At 36.8% G+C, this 24,550-nt stretch overlaps 1 protein-coding gene across 1 annotated transcript; it reads left to right on the top strand.

The window, feature by feature from the left end:
- Positions 1–2,454: 2,454 nt before the first annotated feature.
- LOC131643230 (uncharacterized) lies at positions 2,455–3,102 on the top strand. The gene has a single exon (XM_058913383.1). It carries the CDS (start codon positions 2,455–2,457, stop codon positions 3,100–3,102), a length of 648 nt encoding a protein of 215 aa, XP_058769366.1.
- Positions 3,103–24,550: the final 21,448 nt, after the last annotated feature.

Raw genomic sequence — 24,550 nt, 5'->3', positions numbered from 1 at the left:
CAAGCGAAAGCAAACTACAATTTGCTGTTGGGAAGAGAGTGGATACATGGAGTCGGGGCAATCCCTTCGTTAATGCATCAGAGGCTTGCAATTTGGAGAGAAGATGGCATCGTCGAAAATATTGAGGCTAACCAGAGCTATTACATGACAGAAGTTAACCAAGTGGACAAAAGGAACTTCGACAGGAATCTTGCCAACGCAGGACCATGAAGTCCAGCAGGAGAAGCTTATGCACATAATAAAAATGCTCTATATTTTCTCACCCTGCACCCAAACGGGTTTCAATTGGATAGGGAAATCATGGATGGACCTGAGGATGGCGAAGAAGACACTACCATACGGCCAACTGGCTGGGATGACGAAGAAGACACTACCATACGGCCAACTGGCTGGGATGACGAAGACGTTGATTATGTCTGAGTCACTTTTCTTTGAAAAGATTTCGGCCTATATGGCTGAGAACAAAACAAAAGCGACTCTTGAAGCCGAAACAACAAACATGGCCGATACGGCCATTGATGACGAAATTCAGGCAACAGGACTTGGGACACAATTCAAACCAAGACCACCTGACGATCATCAAGGAGAAAGATCAGAGGCTCAACGCCATTTATGATGAGGAACCCTTTAGATTCAAAAAAGATCTAGTTTTGTCGAACACGAAGATGGTGGCGCAGGATCCTCTCGAGGAAGTAAATGTGGGAGATGAAAACACAAAAAGAGTTACATACATCAGTGCCAGAGTAAGTCCAAAATTGAAGACAAATTTAGTCAAATGGTTGAAAGAAAATAAAGACTGTTTTGCCTGGGACTATGACGAAATGCCTAGTCTGAAAAGGATCTATTCGAATTGAAGCTGCCAGTTAAGAGTGGCAAGAATCCCATCAAGAAGACTCCCAGGAGGTTCCCACCAAATGTTCTCTCTAAGATTAAGAAAGAAGTCGAAAGGCTTCTTCGCTCCAAATTCATCAGAACCACAAGGTATGTCGAATGGATTGCTAATATTGTTCCTGTTATAAAGAAAAATGGTTCTTTAAGAGTTTGCATAGATTTTCGCAATTTAAATTCTGCAACTCTCAAAGACGAATACCCTATGCCTGTGGCAGAAATGCTAATTGGCTTTGCTGCATGATTCGAGTATCTTAGTATGCTTGATGGATACTCTTGGTATAATCAAATATTCATTGCTGAAGAAGATGTGTCCAAAACAGCGTTTCGTTGCCCTGGGGCAATAGGCACCTATGAATGGGTTGTAATTCCTTTCGGCCTAAAAAATGCTGGGGAAACTTACCAAAGAGAAATGAATTTTATATTCCATGATTATTTAGAAACTTTCATGCAAGTTTACATAGATGATATTGTAATAAAATATGTATCAGACGAAAGCCATTTGGATCATCTTCGGCAATCATTCGACAGAATGAGAAAACATGGTTTGAAGATGAACCCCTTAAAGTGTGCCTTCTTTGTGCAGGCAAGAGATATCCTGGGCTTTATGATTCATAAAAAGGGGATAGAAATAAACCAGAATAAGACAAAGACTATCATGGAAGCGAAAGAGCCATCAACCAAGAAAGAATTGCAATCACTTCTGGGAAAGATAAACTTCTTGAGAAGATTCATTTTTAACTTAAGTGGTCGAACCCAAGCTTTCTCCCATCTCCTTCGCTTAAAGCAAGGGAAATTCGAGTGGAATCAAGAGCATCAAGAGGCATTCGAAAAAATCAAAGAATACTTTATGCATCCCCTATCTTATTTCCCCCTTGTGGAAACAAACCCATGAGGTTTTACATATCTGCTTCTGATTGTACTATTAGTAGTATGTTAGCCCAAGAAGATGAGAACGGCATCGAAAGAGCCATTTACTAACTAAGTAGGATATTAAATGATGCAGAAACAAGATATACTGTTAAAGAAAAGCTTTGTCTTTGTTTGTATTTCTCTTGCACAAAACTTAAATATTATATAAAACCTGTTGATGTGTATGTTTCTTCACATTTCAATGTTATCAAGCATATGTTGTCAAAACCAATATTACATAGTCGAATTGGTAAATGGGCGTTAGCCCTTACTGAGTACTCCTTAGCCTTCTTGCCTTTGAAGGCAATGAAGGGCCAAGTAGTCTCAGATTTTATTGTCGATCACGCAGTGGTCGAAAGTCTTCAATGCTATGTGGACATAAAACCTTGGATGTTATTCTTCGATGGTTCTACACATAGAGAAGGTAGCGGAGTTGGAATCTTAACTATTTCTCCTGAAGGAATTCCAACAAAACTCAAGTATAAAATCTAAGGCCATTTCTATTCGAATGATGAGGCGGAATACGAAGCTCTGATAGTCGGACTTGAAGCCTAGTTGGAATTGGGGGCAACCGGAGTCGAAATAAAGGGAGACTCCGAGTTAGTAGTCAAGCAATTAACAAAAGAATACAAGTGCATAAAAGAAAATTTAATTATGTATTTTATTCTTGCTAATAGATTGCTCAAAAGATTCGAATATGTAGACATTAAGCATGTCCCTAGATTAAGGAATCAAGAGGCATATGATTTAGCACAAATAACCTCAAGATATAAGGTTTCGAAAGAAAAGTTAGAAGGGTTGATTGAAGTTAAAGGAAAAGCATTGGATACCAGATTATCTCCGTCAAATTTAGAAATCACAAGGCTGGGATACGCTAACGAAAAAGAGTTTGAAGTCTTAGCCATTGACACTGCTGTAGATACTGATTGGCGAAGTCCAATCATAAATTATCTTAGAGATCCTACAATAAATACAGAAAGAAATATCAAGTATAGAGTCATATCCTATATATTGATGGGAAACGAACTGTTCAAGAAAACACCAGATGGGATCTTACTCAAATGCTTAGGAGAAAGTGAGACATATTTAGCCTTATCTAGTGTACATATTGGGGCATGCGGAGCACACCAAGCCGGACATAAGATGAAATGGTTATTATTTTTGTTATGGGATATGTTAGCCCACTATGCTCAAGTACTGCATAGACTTCGCCAAAGGATGCCAAGAGTGTCAAGTCCATGCAGGTATCCAACATGTTCCTGCAAGCGAACTCCATTCGATTATCAAGCCATGGCCATTTAGAGGGTGGGCGTTGGATTTAATAGATGAAATACGACCTATTTCATCTAAAGGTCAAAGGTACATTTTAGTAGGAATAGATTATTTCACCAAATGGGTCGAAGCCATACCTCTGATAAATGTAGATCAAGAGGATGTCATCGAGTTCGTTCAAAGGCAGATAATTTACAGGTTTGGAATTCTAGAAAGCATCACAACAGATCAAGGATGAGTTTTTACAGGTCGAAAAATGCAGGAATTCGCTAAAGAAATAAGGTTTAAATTATTAACCTCTACCCCATATTATGCTCAAGCCAATGGTTAGGTCGAAGCAGCCAACAAAGTGATAATTAGTTTGATTAAGAAGCATGTGGGAAGGAATCCTAAGATTTGGCATAAAACCTTGGATCAATCTCTTTGGGCTTGTCGGACGTCCCCTAAAAAAGCAACAAATGCTACGCCTTTCCAACTCACGTTCGATCACGATGCAGTCCTACCTGTCAAAATTCACCTTCAATCTGTAAGAATTCAGAGGCAGGATGAAATCCCTTTCGAGCATTATTGGGAAATGATGATGAACGAATTAACAAACATAGATGAGGAAAGATTGTGAGCATTGGAAATCTTGATAAGGCAGAAGGAAAGGATAGCTAAATCTTATAACAAGAAAGTTAAAAGCAAAGTTTTTTCAACGAATGAATTATTATGGAAGGTTATATTACCTATGGATCGAAAGAATCAATCATTGGGAAAGTGGTCTCCGCATTGGGAAGGTCCCTTTCGAGTATTGCGAGAATTTTCAAATAACGCTTACGACATAGAGGAGTTGTCTGAAAATCGAAGGATCCTCCGAGTGAGTGGCAAGTATTTGAAAAAATATAAACCTTGTCTTCACGAGATTAAAATCCTAACAGAGTGATATATAAAGTCGAAATTGCATAAGAAGCCAAAATGGTGCGATTTAAATAGAAAACGTCAAAATGGCACTGTCTTAACATTGTACAACCCAAAATAAATATCTAAAAGTTAACATCTATGACTGTTGTTAAACATAAAGAGGGCAGGAACAAAACATACTCTAAATTCTCAAAAAAGAAGCCTAAAATTATTACAAGGATAGTTAAGTGTCAAAATCAGCAGGAATGGAAGCTTTCATCTGAGCATACTGAGAAGCAGATACGACAAAGCGATGCTCGGTCATAATTTGTTCTTTTTTCAACTCTTCGATCTCGGTCTCCAATTGTTGGGCCTTTTCAATATGTTGAATTTTAGCTTGAATTTCTTTGCTAAATTCTTGGCTATCGAGCTTTCGGATCTCATCCTGACGACCCTTTATAGTCTGTATCTTTTGCTTCAATTGTTCGATCTGTTGTTCCCATGCCTTGATGTTTTCTTCACAAGTTGTATACTCCTCTTCATACTTCAAGCGTTGAGTTTCCATAGCTTCAACCTTGACGTTAGAAGCATTAGCAGCATTCTACGAAGAAGATTAAGCACTCACTTTGGTGGTGATCTTTTTAGAGACATCCTGCTTGTGAAGTTGATCTGAGTGGAGCTGGTCAATCAACAAGCCTACTGTTATTTGTACTTGAGAGACTTCTCCAGAGTCACTTAATACATCCACCTTTTTCAACAAATGCTTAAGGCCAAAGCAGAGGTTAAAATTATCACCCACGACTTGAATCAGGTTGATATCGAAGACTTTTTCTTTTATCTGACAAAGGAGACTTTGGCTAGTTAGTTCCACAGGTCTTTCCCCTGAAGCAGTTGACGATGTTCCACCCTTCTCAGACGAACTACTTCTTGCATTCATCATGGCCTTGAGAAAGCCTGCAGGATTTATTGCCTTGAGATTAGCTAGCTTAGCGTGATAAAGAGTTCAAGGAGTTCTAGTTGAAGTAGTCGTTGGGTGTCTAATTGTCCCAAAAGGTTGGTTCGATTCAGCTGTTCCCTCAGGCTTGCTTGAAGCCTCATCGATGGGTTCATCGTCGAATATCATATCGGCTCCTTCATCTTCTTTCGACTATTTGTCACCTTCATCAATATTCGACAGACGTTGGTCATCTTCCATTTCGAAGTCTTTCCCCTGAGTTGGGATTTTAGGTGATGAATCTTCTTGAACTACCATTTTGACAAAATCAAGTTTTTTGGGATTTTTCAGTATGTCATCACTTTCGGTATCTGAATTAACCAAAGTTTGTAAAGGAGGATTAGTTTGAAACACTTTTCCTTGAGTAGGCACTGCAAAGAAGAAATCACTAGGTTCATTGTTTGATCCTTCAAGAGATCCTTTGTTAGATAAAACAGGAATCGAATGGGAGTTCGTACTTGTAGGATTGTCAGATGTCATATTCGAAGTAGCACTACTAATAACATCATCCTACACAAGTAAACAACATGAAACAGTCTAAGTCTGAAGCAAGTGAAGAACTTATGCGAGTAAGAAATGTGGTTTACCTTGGGAACAACATTGTCCGGGATGGAACTATGGCTTTCGTCAATTGTCGCAGTTCCGACAATCTTCAGAGGTTGTTCTTCTGATGTCTTCTGGTCATTCGAGGCTTTAAGCTTCGAAGTCCCAGAGGTTTTCTCTTGGGCCAAAGGAACTGCAGTTCCATGATTTTGGGGTGCAACAATATACAATGTGCGTGCTCGAGACAACAAGGTGGTAAGAGGACCAAGATTTGAGATGCAATAGTTGTTGAAGTTTTGGAAGATGACGACTATGTTTCGAGGTACAAAGTTTGTGATGATAAAGTCACCGTTCGAGATATATTTTGGAGTCATCCCGATTCCGTGAAGTTGTTCAATACGTTTCACTTTGTGCTAATGATTGACTCAATATACAAAACAAACAAGCATAGACTTCCACTCTTGGAAATTGTTGGTGTCACTTCTATAGGGATGACTTATCCAGTCGATTTTCTATTTTTGGAATTCGAAAAGGAGGACAAAGTTCATAATCATCTATCGCGACACCGCAATGATGAACTCGGTTGCAATAGTTTTTCTATTTCTTCCACATTACTTTGTAAGTATCACATAACAAAAAAATGTGAGAAGTCGAGTAAAACCTGTGGTTGGTACGAAACAAGTCAAAGGTGAAGATGGTAAAGTTGTCAAACCTGGTGTGGTTGTTGAAAAGATAATGGATGCATGAAATGGTGTAATAAATTCTTCCACGAAAGAATTATATGCCGAATATGTTCTACATTTCAGGAGTGTGTGCGCGATATATCCAGATTTGTTGAAATATATTGAGGGCACGATTCTAGATCAGGTTAAAGACAAGATTGTTTGTGCATGGACTAATTAGGTTCGAAACTTTGGCAATAAAATAACGAAAAAAATTGAATATGCGTATGCTAGACTTAAGAATTGGTTGGGAAATAATAAAGGTGATTTTTGTCAAGATTTGGACATCGTGAATCAAATGCTCCAAAACCAACATAATGAGATACACCTATCTTTTAATTTTTCACATCAAAGAGCAACTTAGGAAGATTGCATATCCATAAACAATCGATTTGAAACCACCATCTGAAACAGTTAAAAAAAGGTGTCCCTAAAAAGGTAAAATCGACTCAAATTGACAATTCCACGAGATGGTCTCCTTTGTATTTTAAGTATGTTGACTCACATTTTCCGGAATCTTCAACTCCAAAATCCCAAAAACAAATTTCAAGGGTACGCGCATTAGCAAACCACCTCCTTCACCGCTGTTCCAGACACTGGATATTTATAAAGATGCGGCCTATAGCGTAGAATACTCATCAGGCTGAGCACTAAGATCTAACCGGCAAGCATGTTGTCTAGCCGAGAACTTCCTGTAAACAGAAGTCGGGTACTAGATCGGAAGCCGAGCGTTACAGGTCATTATGAGGCGGTTACAAGCGTTATAGGTTATTAATGGGTGGTTACAAACATTATAGGTTATTAATGGGCGATTACAAGCGTTACATGTGATTAATGGACTGTTACATGTGATTAATGGACTGTTACATGTCCATTAATCATGGCTATTCAATATGGGTTAAGGCTTATACTATAAATAAGCCTAAAGACCTCAGATAAAGGGGATAACCTGACTTAACCTGATCCATCACTCGAAAATGACTTACACAAGGGCTCCTGTACAAGGGATAAGCCAGACACCCTCTTGGAGCACGGTGCCTAAGCCATCGCTTTCAAATCCCTAAAGTCAGTCAAAAATCATCTGGTCCCTAAAGCTTTCCTCACCTCCGAGGGTAAGCTCCCTAAATCTAGTTTTTATACAAGAACAATGGCGCTGTCTGTGGCAACCCGGTAAAACTTTCCTGGGCCACAAATATCACATCTATATAGTCACCTATGTGATTCACGTAGAAGCCATGGTCTCACCATAACAATACCATTACCGTTCTCAGGCATCAAGATTCGTTTTCCTTCTAGGCCGCCGTAGGTAATACTGGTCATTAGCGTGAGCAAGTTCCACTAAAGTGCGACGCGGAGCAGACTTTAGGAACATCGTCTATGTAGTCAGGTTGCAATGCATTGTGTACACCCCCACTGGGAAGGAACGGGGCATCATGTGAAGAGAGAATGGCAACCCCGCGAAAGAGAATCTGGAGACTATCGGGTCTCGTTGCGATGCGTGTCTTTCCATACATAGGAAACAATCATCTCAGTACACAGGCCTCCATTAAAAAATAAGTTTCTTATCTGCATCCTAATAGCTTCTAAGTACTGTGAAAAGTTTATGAAATTAGCAACAATGATTGATTCTGAGATCGGTCTCAGCATCAGCGTGATGAAGCTGTGAGGCACAGATCACTCATGTTATCAACCATCTGAGGACCTTCGATACCGATGATATCTCCATGATGAATAGCCAAGAATACAATCCAAGTGACTTGACTAAGATCGATTCAATAAAGATCATCCAAGCGTCTCTGACGTTGGCATTTAAACTCAGAGTTCCGGCCTACCATCATTTATGAGGCCAGAATTTCAAAGGAGAATGATTCAAAAACCGATAATGAATGTCGATGTGTTCGTTACAGCTTCAAAAGAACTGACAGAGATACTTATATTAGTAACGGTAGGCGCTGAATCATTGAATCCAGAATGAAATGGAGAGAAGCCGAGTAGGTATGGACTCCGAGTTCTATAAGTACGGAGAGAATTTAGTGTCCGACAAAGTCGGGCCATCGTCATAAGCTGACAGTTCGATAACTGCAAGTCGGTTACCCGAATAAATGACGATGCCAACACTGCTATGAAAAGAGCCCAGAATGATTCACAAGGGACAGCACTGAATTTAGTAGCAGATCCCACACTTCATGTCCCATTAAAAGATAAGTTTTATATTTCTTACTCTTTCAGATTGTGGTTGATTTTATTAGTATCAAGCAGTTAGATTAGTATACTCATAGCTAGCATTTGATATGCCGTGTTTGATTTATTGTTGTTGTAGCTTCTTCTTTTACTTTTAACAACACTACTGAATTGGAGAATTTAAAACTTCAACTGGAATGGTAGCTAATAGGAAGTTATGTTGAATCTTATAAACTTCAAAAATAAGTAACAATTCTATCACAATTCTAGTTTACTACTCAATCGGTACAATTGCTGAGTTTGATATCTAATTAGTAATTGCGTAATTATACTCCTTGATACGTTACTAATGGATATGTACTATCTCTGCTATATCGTAACAAAAGAAGGCGATATTAATTGATTTGTATTTATAGAAAAGCTGTTAGAATGAATGAATAAGGCGCCTCCAGATTTGATGTCGCATGAAACTCAAGTCGGTATTGGCCGACCCCTACAGGCTGGAATTGACAGCAAAGTATTCCGTCTGAAGTCGTTTTATCACAGTTCCGTCACAGTCATTGAAAGATAAGTCCACTAAGTTTTATGTGATTTATGCTCGTATGCTCATAATTGTTGAAATTTTTATAATGGTGCTTATCAACGTTTTAGTTGGCCATTTCTTATAGGGGGCTTTTATGCACCAATAATATGTTACAAGTGCTATAATTCAGCATGTTCTATATACACTTACCAATATCGATATGCTTGGGGCAGGTGTCGTGAACAAAGTTGTTGCGTGATGTGTGTGAATAAACCAACAAGGTTGCTGCTACTGCTAATACTGTCCAAATTGAACACTAAATCATGTTCCAGGATCTTAATGGCTGCTAAAGCACATGCTAACTATGCTTTGGATTGTTACAAAAATAAAATGGGAAAAACTTCTAATTCACTGACACATTAAATTTGTAACTAAAATTTTTGGCTGCTGATTGTGCTCATTTTTTTGTTAAATCTTTTACGACAAGCTTGCGCTACAAGTCTTCATTTGTGATTAAACCCATTCATAACTTGCTACTAAATCTCGCAGGGGATGGATGATAGCATATTGAAGGATGAACAAACGTGTCAGTGTTTGGCCTCTACCTAAGAGGATAGAAATATATGAGCTTATACTGTTATTATTTTTGTTGGAAAATACGAGTAGTGGCCTCTACCGTTTGTAATTATTTTTAAGAGTTCGTTTATTCCTAAATTCATAGAAATTATACAGAAGAGAGAGGGCAATACGCATCATGGTCAAAAGAAATTAGAATATCTAATTGGGATAGCTCTTGATTAAAGCGCTTCACCATGTCCCACAAGTCTCGCGCTTGGGGGGTTGTATAGGTACCTCGGATTAGGAAATTGAAGAACCTAAAGATGTTGAGCTCTCAGAAGTCGGCATGCAAATATACTTAACGAAAGTCAAAATCACACAACTCGTAAGTTGAAAAAAGACAAGTTGACGAGTCGACTCACCTCATCAGATAAAGAATCTGACACAAAGTTGGGCAAGACGCAAATTTATGCTTCAAAACTAATCCTAACATTGTTGTACAAAGCAAGATCATGTCCTCACCATTTGTAAACTATCTCATTTAGATTCACTAAAAGAGGTACAAGGTGTCGTCCTTTTCCCCTACGCGAGCGGGAGATACCCTACTCGTATTAGCCTAAAAAACTAGGTGAGATTCGAACAAAATGTAAAACTTATGTAATCGGTAATGGCCGGGTAGTGCAAGTATAAACACTCGGCCTAAAAACTTTGTAACACCACTATAAATAGTAGGAAGACAAGCCGGTTCAACCTCGCCAAGGCTCTCAAACCAGTTTCCGATGATCCCTTGCAAGGGGCTCTGTCCACACCTAAAGACGGTTCAACCTCGCCAAGGCTCTCAAACCGGTTTCCGGTGATTCCTTGCAAGGGGCTCTATCCGCACCTAAGATGGTTAAGCCTTCGGGCCTATGTCTGCACCTAAAGACGGTTCAACCTCGCCAAGGCTCTCAAACCGGTTTCCAGTGATCCTTTGCAAGGGGCTTTGTCCGCACCTAAAGACGGTTAAGCCACCGGGCCTAAGTCCGCACCTAAAGACGGTTCAACCTCACCAAAGATCTCAAACCGGTTTCTGGTGATCCCTTGCAAGGGGCTCTATCCGCACCTAAGACGGTTAAGCCTCTAGGCCTATGTCCGCGCCTAAAGACGGTTAAAGTCTTCGGACCTAAGGCCGCAAACTCGGTCAACCTCAATAAAGGCTCCTAAAAATGACCTTATAAGGGGATCTGCAATTTAAACAATGAATTCCAAGGGCACTCTTAAAGCCTCTGGCATAATCGGCTCCAGCAAACCCAAATAAACTTCAGTTCCTGGCAAAAGCAAAAGTCCCAACATGCTTACAGTCTCGAAAGTCAAAATTTTTGGACACTTAAAAGACTATGGGCGACATGAAAAGAAAATCATTTGCCTTCAAGGAGTCAAGATGCTCTAAATACCACACTTAAAAGAGCCGGGTATACGAGCTGAGTATTGTAACGCCCCGAATTTAATTAATTAGTTAATTAAATTATTTAAGAATTTAATCATTGGATTTAATCGAAGTTCATGGATCAATCAGAATTGTCGGTATTATTTTGGGAAGCGTATTTGGATTATTAAGTTAAAGTCGGATTTTATTCGGTTAGTCGGAGAATTAATAAAGTTGATTTCGTTGAAGAAATAATAGTAGAAATAATATTATTATTAATATTGGACTATTCGTATTTAATTCGAATTTTATCGACGAAGTCGAATTTATTTTATTAAGTTGGCATGGTAATTAATCGGATTAATTTGGTGAAATAAAGTTGAAGTGTTATTTTATTAATGAGCTTAAAAATAACTTTGAGTTTAATTTAAGTTGTTGTGAAGTAAGGAGGGGGTATGTCACTTAGGCCCAATTAAGTTATTTAAGTGATTAAATAAAATAACCTTACTATGTTGGATTTAGAATTGGAAGAAGAAAGAGCTATCATAACACAAAGAGGAATAGGGTTTGGAGGAGAGGTGAAGAAGAGAGCCATGGCGGAAGAGAAAAGCTAGAGGAAGTCTAATTTTCGCAGCAAGTTTCTACAGTGAGACACCTTAGTAAAACGGACGTTTCTCCCAATCCAACCGTTGGATCGTTGCGGTTCTTGGACACAACGTTCCAGACTCGTAGAGGTAACTTCTGACCGGAGCAATTTTCGTTTTGATGATTTTAAGTCCGTCTGACAAAGCGATTTCCGAACAGGTTTTTGGTGCGTCTCTGCACGTTGTTAGAAAAGATTTTCAGAGAAAAGTTGGAAGCGGCAGCATAAGTTATGGCAACCAGGAGAGTAGACCAATCTCATATCCAAGGTAAGGGTGAGGTTCTAGCTCTATAAACGGGATTATGATGAATGATATGTGGGGGTTATGGTTGTCTGATTGCCTCTGTTTTGTGTGTTGTGATTGTATTGTTGAATGCTGAAATTGATTGACGTCGGTGAATAAGGTTATAAAAGTTCAATCAATGGTTGTGGGAAATTAGCCTAGGGTTTATAATTATTATTATTGAGGAAATAGTGGTAGAAAATTGCTAGATGTTGGTGGAGTATAACTATAATATTGCTATGTGTCACCTCGGTTTTTTTGAGAACTGACTCTTTTTATTTTTTTGAATTGCGAAAAGCAGAGAGTCGCCACCGACTTTTATTTTATCCAATTAAGGAAAGGTTTATAAAAGAAACAGGAAAAGACCTTTGAGAGATTTTGGGTTCGGGGGGTAGGTTATACAAAGGGAAGGTATTAGCACCCTTTGTATCCATGGTTATCCATGGGCTCTTAATTGCTTAGCTCACTTGTTTGAATCGTTTGATTTGCTTGAAATGCTTGTATGTGGTTTTAAACATTTTGTAAAGAATTAACTTTGTAATGATCCTTGTGCGGATGTATACAAAGTGTTTATCTTTTGAAAGATGTTTTGATGGTTTGAAAAAGATCTTTAACCTTGTAATTATCCTTGTTTGGAATTATACAAAATATAGTCTTTTGAAATTTTGTTTTAAGAAAAACAGTGATATGCGAAACACTTGTTTGTTTTTGATTTTGTTTGCGAGCAAGCAATTAGGAGGTCTGCCCTAAGTTCGTAAGGTCCTTTTCTTATTCTTTCAGAAAATTTTCCTTTACTGGATATTAATAGGATATTGAATTTGTGATCGAGTAATTGAAATGAGTACCAGAGGGATTACCCTAGGAGGTGCAAGTGTGATTGTGTATTAGATTCAGATATGTTATCTTTGAGATTAGTGATCTAGCGCTTCAGTTTTTATTCTTGCCACACACGCAGTTTTATATGTACAGGAATTAAAGTGCAGAAATGTAAAGAGCGGAAAGTAAATCTACGCTATTACATCGATTGTGCGAGAAATGTAAACTACGCTATTTTACATGAGTTTTGCAACCTAATACACTTATCTAGGAATTGAAATTGCAATAAGATAAAGGTGCGTGTTTTTTGGGCTTTTGAAGCAAAACGGGTAGAAACACCTGTAATTAAGGTTAGTAAGAAGAAAATTACTTAGTTAACCCTAAATCTAAGTTGATTTTAACCCTAAATAATTAACTAAGTCCAGAAATGATTCTAAGCATAATTAATCACTTAGCCTAATTTTTTCGTATTTTTGGGTTTTTTGAGGTTATTAAGTTAATTAATCAATAATTACAAATAATTTAACTTAAAGAGAAAAAAATAATCTAATTATGTCCAAAATTAGTCTATAATATATAAACTGAATTTAATAAAAGAAATATATTTTTTCTGAATTTTTTGATAGGTTAGTGTAGCGGTAAAAATGTGACTCGAGCGTAATCGCGCATTCGAAGTACAACAGAGTCGCCACCGAACTTTATTTATTCCAAGAAGGAAAGGGAAAATATCGATAAAACCCACGAATACAAAGAAAGGATAAGATGGTCGTTCATAACCAAATTAGGGTTCGGGAGTCGGTTAAGCAAGGGGAAGGTATTAGCACCCCTCACTTCCATCGTACTCGATGGGACCCATTTAGTTAGTTTAGTGTTTGAGTGTTAGCGTAATGTTTGCGTTCTTTAGCTTATTAATCGAGAAAAGATAAAAGAAAGATTTTTTTAGTTTTTATTATTGTGAAGAAAAGAAAAGATTTTTTATTATTATTATGCTCGCCAAGACGTTTGTATCTTGTGCCTACGTATTCCCTAGTGCAATGGGAAAGTCAGAGCAATCGTAGTTCGGACTAGGAACCACGAAAAGTTTTTGTTGATTGATTTTAGCGAGAGGTACTCGATCGCTTTCAAATGGAAATACTACGCGCACATGGATATGATATCACTACAAGAATGGATGACTAAATCAAGATAAGACATGATTTTGGCCATCATCGCATTCGAGTGGAAGATATTCGATCTTCACATGTGGAAGTATGTTCGTATTGAAAATTGGATAAGTGTCTCGTTTATGAGAAGAGTTTTAAAAGCCATAAGGAAAAAAGGTTTGAATGAAATTGAAGATTGTGTTTTAAAGGGACAGTTAGCAAAGGATTGAGCATAGGTGTTCACCTAGCGCGTCTTTACCCAAGGTATTGAACAGGAGCGAGCCCCATTGTCACTTGTTGTCCAAGTTAATTAATTTGTTTTAATTCAAAAGATCAAGGTATTCAAGAGGTGTGCACTTCTTGTCACAAGATCTTTCGGTTTGATTAAAGAAAGGTTCAAAAGATCAAGGTATTCAAGAGGTGTTCACCCCTTGTCACAGGATCTTTCGGTTTGATTAAAGAAAGGTTCAAAAGATCAAGGTATTCAAGAGGTGTTCACCCCTTGTCACATGATCTTTCGGTTTGATTAATGTGTTTTAGCTCAAAGGGTCGAAGGTATTCAAGAGGTGTGCACTTCTTGTCACTTGATCACTTTGATTTTATTAATGTGTTTTATTTCCAAAAGATCAAGGTATTCAAGAGGTGTTCACCCCTTGTCACTTAACCTCTTGGTTTGATTAAAGTGTTTTAGTTCAAAGGATCAAGGTATTCAAGAGGTGTGCACTTCTTGTCACTTGATCACTTTGATTTTATTAATGTGTTTTAGTTCCAAAAGATCAAGGTATTCAAGAGGTGTTCACCCCTTGTCACAAGATCTTTCGATTTAATTAAAGAAAGGTTTAAAAAATGTGTTAATCCAAAAGAATCGAGGTATTCAAGAGGTGTACACTTCTTGTCACACGATCTTTCGGTGCGGTTAAGAAAAAGATTTTTGAAAAGAAAACTCGACTTTGGACCGAGAAATGATTTGAAATGACTTGGCGTTGGACCAAGGTTTATTTATTTTCGAATTGAAATTAATCTAATTTTTTGGTATTTTTAATATAAGAAGTAAAATCTAACAAATCTATATAATAAAAATATTTTTTTGTTTTTGTTATATCATAGAAATAAAATTAAAAAAAATAGAAATAATATAGAAACACTAAGAAAGAAAATAAACACCAATGGGCTCAAAAGAGAAAAGCAAAATGGGGGTGTATCCAAGTAAATGGTACACTAGGCACTGGGCTCAAGAAGACAATAAAAATAAAAATAAAAAAACAAAGTATATTGGGCCGGACCGGGTTGAACCGGATCTATAGCCACCTAAGCCACAGGGACGGGTTAGAAAACCCTAACTATGTCTCTCTTCTTTCAATCGAACCTCAACCCGTTCCACACTCCCTCTGCTCTCAAATCTTTTCTCACTCGAACAACAACAAACACAGATAACCAAAAATCCAAAACGGAATGGCAACGGCAAAGCAAACATATCACAACATAAACTCAACAAATCGAATAACAACAAAACCTAAAGATGAAATGAAGAATTGATACAAGCTATCATGGTAGAAAAGATTAACACAAATGCAACAACAAGTTTGCATCGAGAAAGAGGTGAGATACCGATTTGACAGAGACGAACACACTCGTAGGTAAGGTTCTGCTCCTCTTCTTATGCTTCTGTGAAATCTTCTTGCTCTTGATTGGAATCGCGAGCCGGTGTTGAACGCGGTTGTGTTGTTGCTGTTGTTCTGTGAATCCGAGTTTTGTGTATATGCTGTGAGTTTGTGAGAGTGAAGGTTAGTGAAGCATTATGATGAACAAGTGTGTTGTGGTTGATGTTGTTTGTGGTGTGAAGGTAGGATGGTGAATCGGTTTCAAAAAGTGTGGTGGTGAGTGTTTGGTGAAGTTGTGAGTTGACTCGGTTTGTAACAGTGTTCCGAGTTTGGAGGGGATAAGGTTTGAGAATGGTTCGATGAGGGTGTTGTGTTGGGTTCTGTATGAGTGGATTGAAGGGATAGTTTGAGGTTGTCGTATGCTGAGAGTGTTTTAACAGAGATTTTGAGTGAGTTTTTGGAAGAAGAACTCAAAAGAATTTCAGCAGAGTTTTTCCTCAAGTTTTTCTCCTGGTGTCGCTCCCCTTTTTATGTGTTGTGGAAGTCCTGATTTATAGATGGTGAGAGCTGAATTGAAGTGAAAATTGGAGGGAAAAATTGATCCGTTTGAACTAATTTGTTAACTGAGCTTTGTGCTTTTTGTGTGCAGAATTTTGTGTTGCTGGATTAGTGCAAATTTTGGCTGTATTTGCAGGCTTGGGGTAACAGCAGGGGTAGCGATAGAGCAGTGAAAATGCAGGTTTTTGGACCGTTTTTGTGCAGCAATAGAGCAGATTTTTGGACTGTGGTAGTGTGTAGTTTTATGGAGCAGAGAACACAGGGTGCAGTTGTAGTGTGTAGTTTTATGGAGCAGAGAACACAGGGTGCAGGATAGCAGGTTTTTGGCATGGCATGAATAGAGATGTTGAGATGTGAGAAGATAGAAACACAAATATGGCTGCATCAAAAAAAGCAAACGTGAAAGACCCCAATTTTTGTTTAATTTTTCTGTACAATTTTGTTCTTGTTTGACTTGTAGTGTAATATCAAAAAATAAAAATAAAAAGATGGGCTTATGAAAACATTGTGTGATTTGGGCCATAACTAAAAAACTCTTTTTTGTGTTATATTCTTTTTTTTAACAAACAATCTAATAATAATAATAATAATAATAATAATAATAATAATAATAAAGTTAATAAAAATAATTTATTAATAAAAAGTGCAACATTAATTAAGAATTTAAATACAAAAATGCAATATTAATACAAATGTAAAATGAAAATGATGTTTAATTATATATTCTTTTTTTGAGATTTTTTAAAATGATAAAAATAAACAAACAACTAGTAATCATCTAAAAATAAACATTTTGGTAACAATGGTAAACCGAATAAGAAATATGTAAAGATATGAAATGCATGTTATTTTTTTTGTTGACTTTAGTAAAAAGTCAATGTTTTCAAATATGCGACAATATAATGCAAATGAAATATGAATGCGATAATATAAAATGAATGAAATATGTCGGTCAAAAATTGGGGTGCGACAGATGCCCCTATTTAAGTTTCTTCTATCAAAGATGTGAAGAGACTTAAATACAAAGTACACAATTTTTGTCCTTCATATGCAAATGAAATGCAATGTATGGACCTTTTTTATTTATTTATTTTGAATGCAATATGATATGAGACAGATGTTGAACTTTGTGGGGAATATGGCATCTACGAATAGCAATGGACAAAAACAAGGACCGATATCAGCTAATGTACTAATGAAGGCAAAGGAGAATATCGACTTCGACTCCAACTAATGTACTGAAGGAAATGAGATCTACTATCAGTTAATGTACTGACAAAAAGACGAAAAGGACACACGACTCCAATTAATGTACTGAAGAAGGAAGAAGAATGATATCATCAGTTAATGTACTGGAGATGTGAAACAAATCGACCTGCATCAATTAATGTACTGATGAGGGAAACAAAAGGGAATTGCCATCAGCTAATGTACCGACTAAAGGTAATCCTATACCAGTTAATGTACTGATAAGGCAAGAAGAAAGAGGCCGACGTCGGTTAATGTACTGACGAAGAGAAGTCATATACCAACTAATGTACTGATAAGGATGGGACAACCATGATCAATCATCGGCTAATGTACTGACGATAGAAAACATGAGGCTTTTGATATCAGCTAATGTACTGATGAAAGTCCCGTATCAATTAATGTACTAATGACGGGAAATGAAAGTGCATATTATCAATCAATGTACTGATAATAGCAACAAGTGGTGAATGACATCAGCTAATGTACTGATAAATAAAAGTAAATTGACATTATCAGCTAACGTACTGATGAATATAAGACGAAACCGCTTTGGTAAATGCCAAGTGAGTTGGACTTTGATCTCAAGGTAAGATGTTTGATAACAACGAGACCTTGAAAGAATGTAAATGAGCATGAATTTTGTTTTCATGCATGATAATGAATTTTCTATGCGTGATGAATGATCAATGTGATGCAATTGGTTATGAAAGCTGAGGTAGACTCTTTTTGTGAGGGTAGATCGAAACTCTGATTCCTCAACACAAGAACACTGCCAATCATGGTCTTGTCACACTGATGATCCTCTTGGAAGGACTGATAAACTGCTTGGGGATTGTTGAGGAAAACTGCCCCTGATTGACTGATTGTTATCTGATCGTTGCTTCAGTACTTTGAAATGAATGTTGGGAACATTTGCCCCAATATAAGTCTTGAACAACAGGATCTTGAAGTAACGTGCCCCTGATAGGATCATTGATCGAGTTTCTCGACTGTTTGAACTTCCTAAAAGATGAGTACTTGCAAATAAAATGTTTATTAAAAATGGTAATTTTAATGCGATGCTCAAAGTATATTTTGAAATCAAAGTTATTGTACAAATGATATTATTGATGTAAAGCAAATGAATCACAGGGTCTAAACACAATAGTCAAGACAATCAAAGTGATGGATAAATCAAAAGGTATGGTAAAACAAACGATTTGCAAGGATCTTTAGGAGTCAGGTTAACGCAACCTTGTTATAGTATGCTTTCAAAATAAACCTTGCTTCAATTAGGTCTTTCGAAGGTTGTAACGTGGCTTGGTTCACGTTTTTAGAAACAAAGGATATAGGCTCAAAATTTATTTGTACCCACCCATTCTTCGTGATGATCTCCAATCCTACGCTCAGTTAATTTAAATTATGCATTTAGGCTCCAAGGGTTTTGGGATTGCACCTATGATAGTGATGATGGTTTAAAGACCAAGGGAATCTCTGAGATGGCAGTCACTTCTTCCATTTGATAGTCACAACATTTTATGGTTGTTCAAGGAATTTATTGACTTCTCTTTTTATATCCCTAACTTTTTCCTGACCTGTTTTCATTTGAGATTACAGCCAGCGGGATGCCCCAGTTTTGCCTAAGTCTCCTTCATAGGTTTTGACCTAGCGGGCTTTTTCCTTTGAAATTTTTTTTGATATATTGGAAAGATAGTGACTGCCTTGATAATGATTAATGATAACCATCTTGGTCACTTTTGATTGAAACCCTTATTGGAAGATGTAATTAATGATTCTCTTGAATTTGAATGCACAAACAAATTAACTGAGAACTACCCTGCCCCAGGTTAAAAGTGCGGGTTTTTTCGTTTAAAAAGAAACTCCAACTTCGAAGGCTCAAAGGGGTTGACAAGGGATTAACTTCCTTATTTCTCCAGTGTTTGGGGATTGAAACAATGCCTTTACATCATCAGCAAAGTTCTATTTGAAAGCATACAATTCAATAATTTGGGTATTTCGTTGTCATCATCCTCCCTCCAATCTTTGCATAAACAAAAGCTTGATAAAGAAAGGGAACAAGAGATATATTTTTGTTTTTTTTGAAAGATAAAGCACAAAGATGCACACAGTGGATGTAAATGGATTGATTCCAATATGCAATGCTCCATTCATTAAGATTAACATTCAAGAACAAACAAAGTTCAATGCAGTACACAATACAACACAAGGAATTTGCAAACAGAAGGAAACAAGGCCTAGTGACCAATCAGTGACGAGGATGAGTTGCCTTGTCTGATATATTGGCTCCTCAATTGGATAACTTCTATTCTTAGCAAATCTTGGCCTCGTTGAGGTTCTTCCATAGTCTTCAAATTCATGCCTCCAATTCAGTGTGTTAAGGAATCAACATGACGATAGACAGGCCACTTGAGGGTGAAGACAGATGAAATGAGTCTTTTGTTGACAACTTGAATGCATGAATGCAGATGTATGATTTTTTTTATATATATATTTTTTTTTACATGCAGGAATGATGCAATGTCATATGATAGGGAATGCAACACGATGCTATACATAGACTAAATTAAAATGATAAATGTAAATGGATAAGAGAATTTACTGAGGAAAGCTTCTTAAAATAAGACAGTTCTATGTTCTTTTACCCAAGAATCCCCTCACAAGGTTAGCTCTAAGGTTTTTGATAGTAGAGATACCTACATCACCATAGATGGAACGGGTTCTAAAGGTCCTTGGAGTTAGCGACGAAATCAGATTTCTGCCATGCGATGGGTGAACCATCTTATGACAAATTTCATGACTAAGTCTCCTCCAAGTGGGGTTTTCGTATTAGCCATTCAAGGTGTTCACCTTGGGGACTAGCACTACACAACCACCTCCTAACTTATGTTTTTCTCTTGTTTTTCAAAGCTCGGGTTGAGAGCTTCACTCAAATATCATTCCCATATCCACAAATGAGTATATACAGAAATAAAAGCGGTAAAACAGGAGTAAAGAAACATAAATAATATAAGAATAAATATAAAGAACATAAGCATAAAAAACACAAGTATAAACAAACAAAAGCAAACACTCAAACATAAGACAAACTAAACTAGGGTTGACTCTCTTAGGATAGTCCCCAGCAGAGTCGCCACTTTCTGTAGCGGTAAAAATGTGACTCGAGCGTAATGGCGCATTCGAAGTACAACAGAGTCGCCACCGAACTTTATTTATTCCAAGAAGGAAAGGGAAAATATCGATAAAACCCACGAATACAAAGAAAGGATAAGATGGTCGTTCGTAACCAAATTAGGGTTCGGGAGTCGGTTAAGCAAGGGGAAGGTATTAGCACCCCTCACTTCCATCGTACTCGATGGGACCCATTTAGTTAGTTTAGTGTTTGAGTGTTAGCGTAATGTTTGCGTTCTTTAGCTTATTAATCGAGAAAAGATAAAAGAAAGATTTTTTTAGTTTTTATTATTGTGAAGAAAAGAAAAGATTTTTTATTATTATTATGCTCGCCAAGACGTTTGTATCTTGTGCCTACGTATTCCCTAGTGCAATGGGAAAGTCAGAGCAATCGTAGTTCGGACTAGGAACCACGAAAAGTTTTTGTTGATTGATTTTAGCGAGAGGTACTCGATCGCTTTCAAATGGAAATACTACGCGCACATGGATATGATATCACTACAAGAATGGATGACTAAATCAAGATAAGACATGATTTTGGCCATCATCGCATTCGAGTGGAAGATATTCGATCTTCGCATGTCGAAGTATGTTCGTATTGAAAATTGGATAAGTGTCTCGTTTATGAGAAGAGTTTTAAAAGCCATAAGGAAAAAAGGTTTGAATGAAATTGAAGATTGTGTTTTAAAGGGACAGTTAGCAAAGGATTGAGCATAGGTGTTCACCTAGCGCGTCTTTACCCAAGGTATTGAACAGGAGCGAGCCCCATTGTCACTTGTTGTCCAAGTTAATTAATTTGTTTTAATTCAAAAGATCAAGGTATTCAAGAGGTGTGCACTTCTTGTCACAAGATCTTTCGGTTTGATTAAAGAAAGGTTCAAAAGATCAAGGTATTCAAGAGGTGTTCACCCCTTGTCACAGGATCTTTCGGTTTGATTAAAGAAAGGTTCAAAAGATCAAGGTATTTAAGAGGTGTTCACCCCTTGTCACAGGATCTTTCGGTTTGATTAATGTGTTTTAGCTCAAAGGGTCGAAGGTATTCAAGAGGTGTGCACTTCTTGTCACTTGATCACTTTGATTTTATTAATGTGTTTTAGTTCCAAAAGATCAAGGTATTCAAGAGGTGTTCACCCCTTGTCACTTAACCTCTTGGTTTGATTAAAGTGTTTTAGTTCAAAGGATCAAGGTATTCAAGAGGTGTGCACTTCTTGTCACTTGATCACTTTGATTTTATTAATGTGTTTTAGTTCCAAAAGATCAAGGTATTCAAGAGGTGTTCACCCCTTGTCACAAGATCTTTCGATTTAATTAAAGAAAGGTTTAAAAAATGTGTTAATCCAAAAGAATCGAGGTATTCAAGAGGTGTACACTTCTTGTCACACGATCTTTCGGTGCGGTTAAGAAAAATATTTTTGAAAAGAAAACTCGACTTTGGACCGAGAAATGATTTGAAATGACTTGGCGTTGGACCAAGGTTTATTTATTTTCGAATTGAAATTAATATAATTTTTTGGTATTTTTAATATAAGAAGTAAAATCTAACAAATCTATATAATAAAAATATTTTTTTGTTTTTGTTATATCATAGAAATAAAATTAAAAAAAATAGAAATAATATAGAAACACTAAGAAAGAAAATAAACACCAATGGGCTCAAAAGAGAAAAGCAAAATGGGGGTGTATCCAAGTAAATGGTACACTAGGCACTGGGCTCAAGAAGACAATAAAAATAAAAATAAAAAAAACAAAGTATATTGGGCCGGACCGGGTTGAACCGGATCTATAGCCACCTAAGCCACAGGGACGGGTTAGAAAACCCTAACTATGTCTCTCTTCTTTCAATCGAACCTCAACCCGTTCCACACTCCCTCTGCTCTCAAATCTTTTCTCACTCGAACAACAACAAACACAGATAACCAAAAATCCAAAACGGAATGGAAACGGCAAAGCAAACATATCACAACATAAACTCAACAAATCGAATAACAACAAAACCTAAAGATGAAATGAAGAATTGATACAAGCTATCATGGTAGAAAAGATTAACACAAATGCAACAACAAGTTTGCATCGAGAAAGAGGTGAGATACCGATTTGACAGAGACGAACACACTCGTAGGTAAGGTTCTGCTCCTCTTCTTATGCTTCTGTGAAATCTTCTTGCTCTTGATTGGAATCGCGAGCCGGTGTTGAACGCGGTTGTGTTGTTGCTGTTGTTCTGTGAATCCGAGTTTTGTGTATATGCTGTGAGTTTGTGAGAGTGAAGGTTAGTGAAGCATTATGATGAACAAGTGTGTTGTGGTTGATGTTGTTTGTGGTGTGAAGGTAGGATGGTGAATCGGTTTCAAAAAGTGTGGTGGTGAGTGTTTGGTGAAGTTGTGAGTTGACTCGGTTTGTAACAGTGTTCCGAGTTTGGAGGGGATAAGGTTTGAGAATGGTTCGATGAGGGTGTTGTGTTGGGTTCTGTATGAGTGGATTGAAGGGATAGTTTGAGGTTGTCGTATGCTGAGAGTGTTTTAACAGAGATTTTGAGTGAGTTTTTGGAAGAAGAACTCAAAAGAATTTCAGCAGAGTTTTTCCTCAAGTTTTTCTCCTGGTGTCGCTCCCCTTTTTATGTGTTGTGGAAGTCCTGATTTATAGATGGTGAGAGCTGAATTGAAGTGAAAATTGGAGGGAAAAATTGATCCGTTTGAACTAATTTGTTAACTGAGCTTTGTGCTTTTTGTGTGCAGAATTTTGTGTTGCTGGATTAGTGCAAATTTTGGCTGTATTTGCAGGCTTGGGGTAACAGCAGGGGTAGCGATAGAGCAGTGAAAATGCAGGTTTTTGGACCGTTTTTGTGCAGCAATAGAGCAGATTTTTGGACTGTGGTAGTGTGTAGTTTTATGGAGCAGAGAACACAGGGTGCAGTTGTAGTGTGTAGTTTTATGGAGCAGAGAACACAGGGTGCAGGGTAGCAGGTTTTTGGCATGGCATGAATAGAGATGTTGAGATGTGAGAAGATAGAAACACAAATATGGCTGCATCAAAAAAAGCAAACGTGAAAGACCCCAATTTTTGTTTAATTTTTCTGTACAATTTTGTTCTTGTTTGACTTGTAGTGTAATATCAAAAAATAAAAATAAAAAGATGGGCTTATGAAAACATTGTGTGATTTGGGCCATAACTAAAAAACTCTTTTTTGTGTTATATTCTTTTTTTTTAACAAACAATCTAATAATAATAATAATAATAATAATAATAATAATAATAATAATAATAATAATAATAAAGTTAATAAAAATAATTTATTAATAAAAAGTGCAACATTAATTAAGAATTTAAATACAAAAATGCAATATTAATACAAATGTAAAATGAAAATGATGTTTAATTATATATTCTTTTTTTGAGATTTTTTAAAATGATAAAAATAAACAAACAACTAGTAATCATCTAAAAATAAACATTTTGGTAACAATGGTAAACCGAATAAGAAATATGTAAAGATATGAAATGCAAGTTATTTTTTTTGTTGACTTTAGTAAAAAGTCAATGTTTTCAAATATGCGACAATATAATGCAAATGAAATATGAATGCGATAATATAAAATGAATGAAATATGTCGGTCAAAAATTGGGGTGCGACAGTTAGAAATAATTAAAAAGCAAATATATAAATATATACTAATTAATTAACAAAATATTTTAATTATGAAGAAAAAATAAAATATTTTGGTCCAGAAATTAAATTATCATTTTATCAAATTAATAATAAAAAGAAAATAATTTTTGGGTTTTTAAAAATATTTTTAATTAATTTTAGAAGTTAAATCAAAATAATAAGAAAATATAAAAAATTTGATCACATGTGGCGTGTCTGTGAAGTGCAGGGTGTGGTTGCGTGTTTTGAAGCGTTAGGTTGTACTGGAGATTGATCAGTTGGCCCATGGAACGAGGGGTATGGTATGTGGTGGTCTGGCATCATACAGGAGTGGTCAGGTTTTTAAAAAATCCAACGCGCACAAGAGGACCAATGGGGTGGTGCCACAACTTCGTCTTCTTCCCTAGGATTGTTGCAACCGTATGTAAAGGTTTTACCTACGATTTTTTCCGTCGCTACAAACCTGCAACACACTAAAACTTCACACAAGCAATATAAATTATTTAGGAGACCATGGTTCAGCTTAAAATCGTCCCCTGAGTTCAAATATGCCACTGGTTTCTTC

This window comes from Vicia villosa, unplaced genomic scaffold (assembly GCF_029867415.1).
Source record: "Vicia villosa cultivar HV-30 ecotype Madison, WI unplaced genomic scaffold, Vvil1.0 scaffold8, whole genome shotgun sequence".
In the NCBI taxonomy this organism is placed as follows: Eukaryota; Viridiplantae; Streptophyta; class Magnoliopsida; order Fabales; family Fabaceae; genus Vicia; species Vicia villosa.
This window is presented reverse-complemented; position numbering and strand designations above follow the sequence as displayed.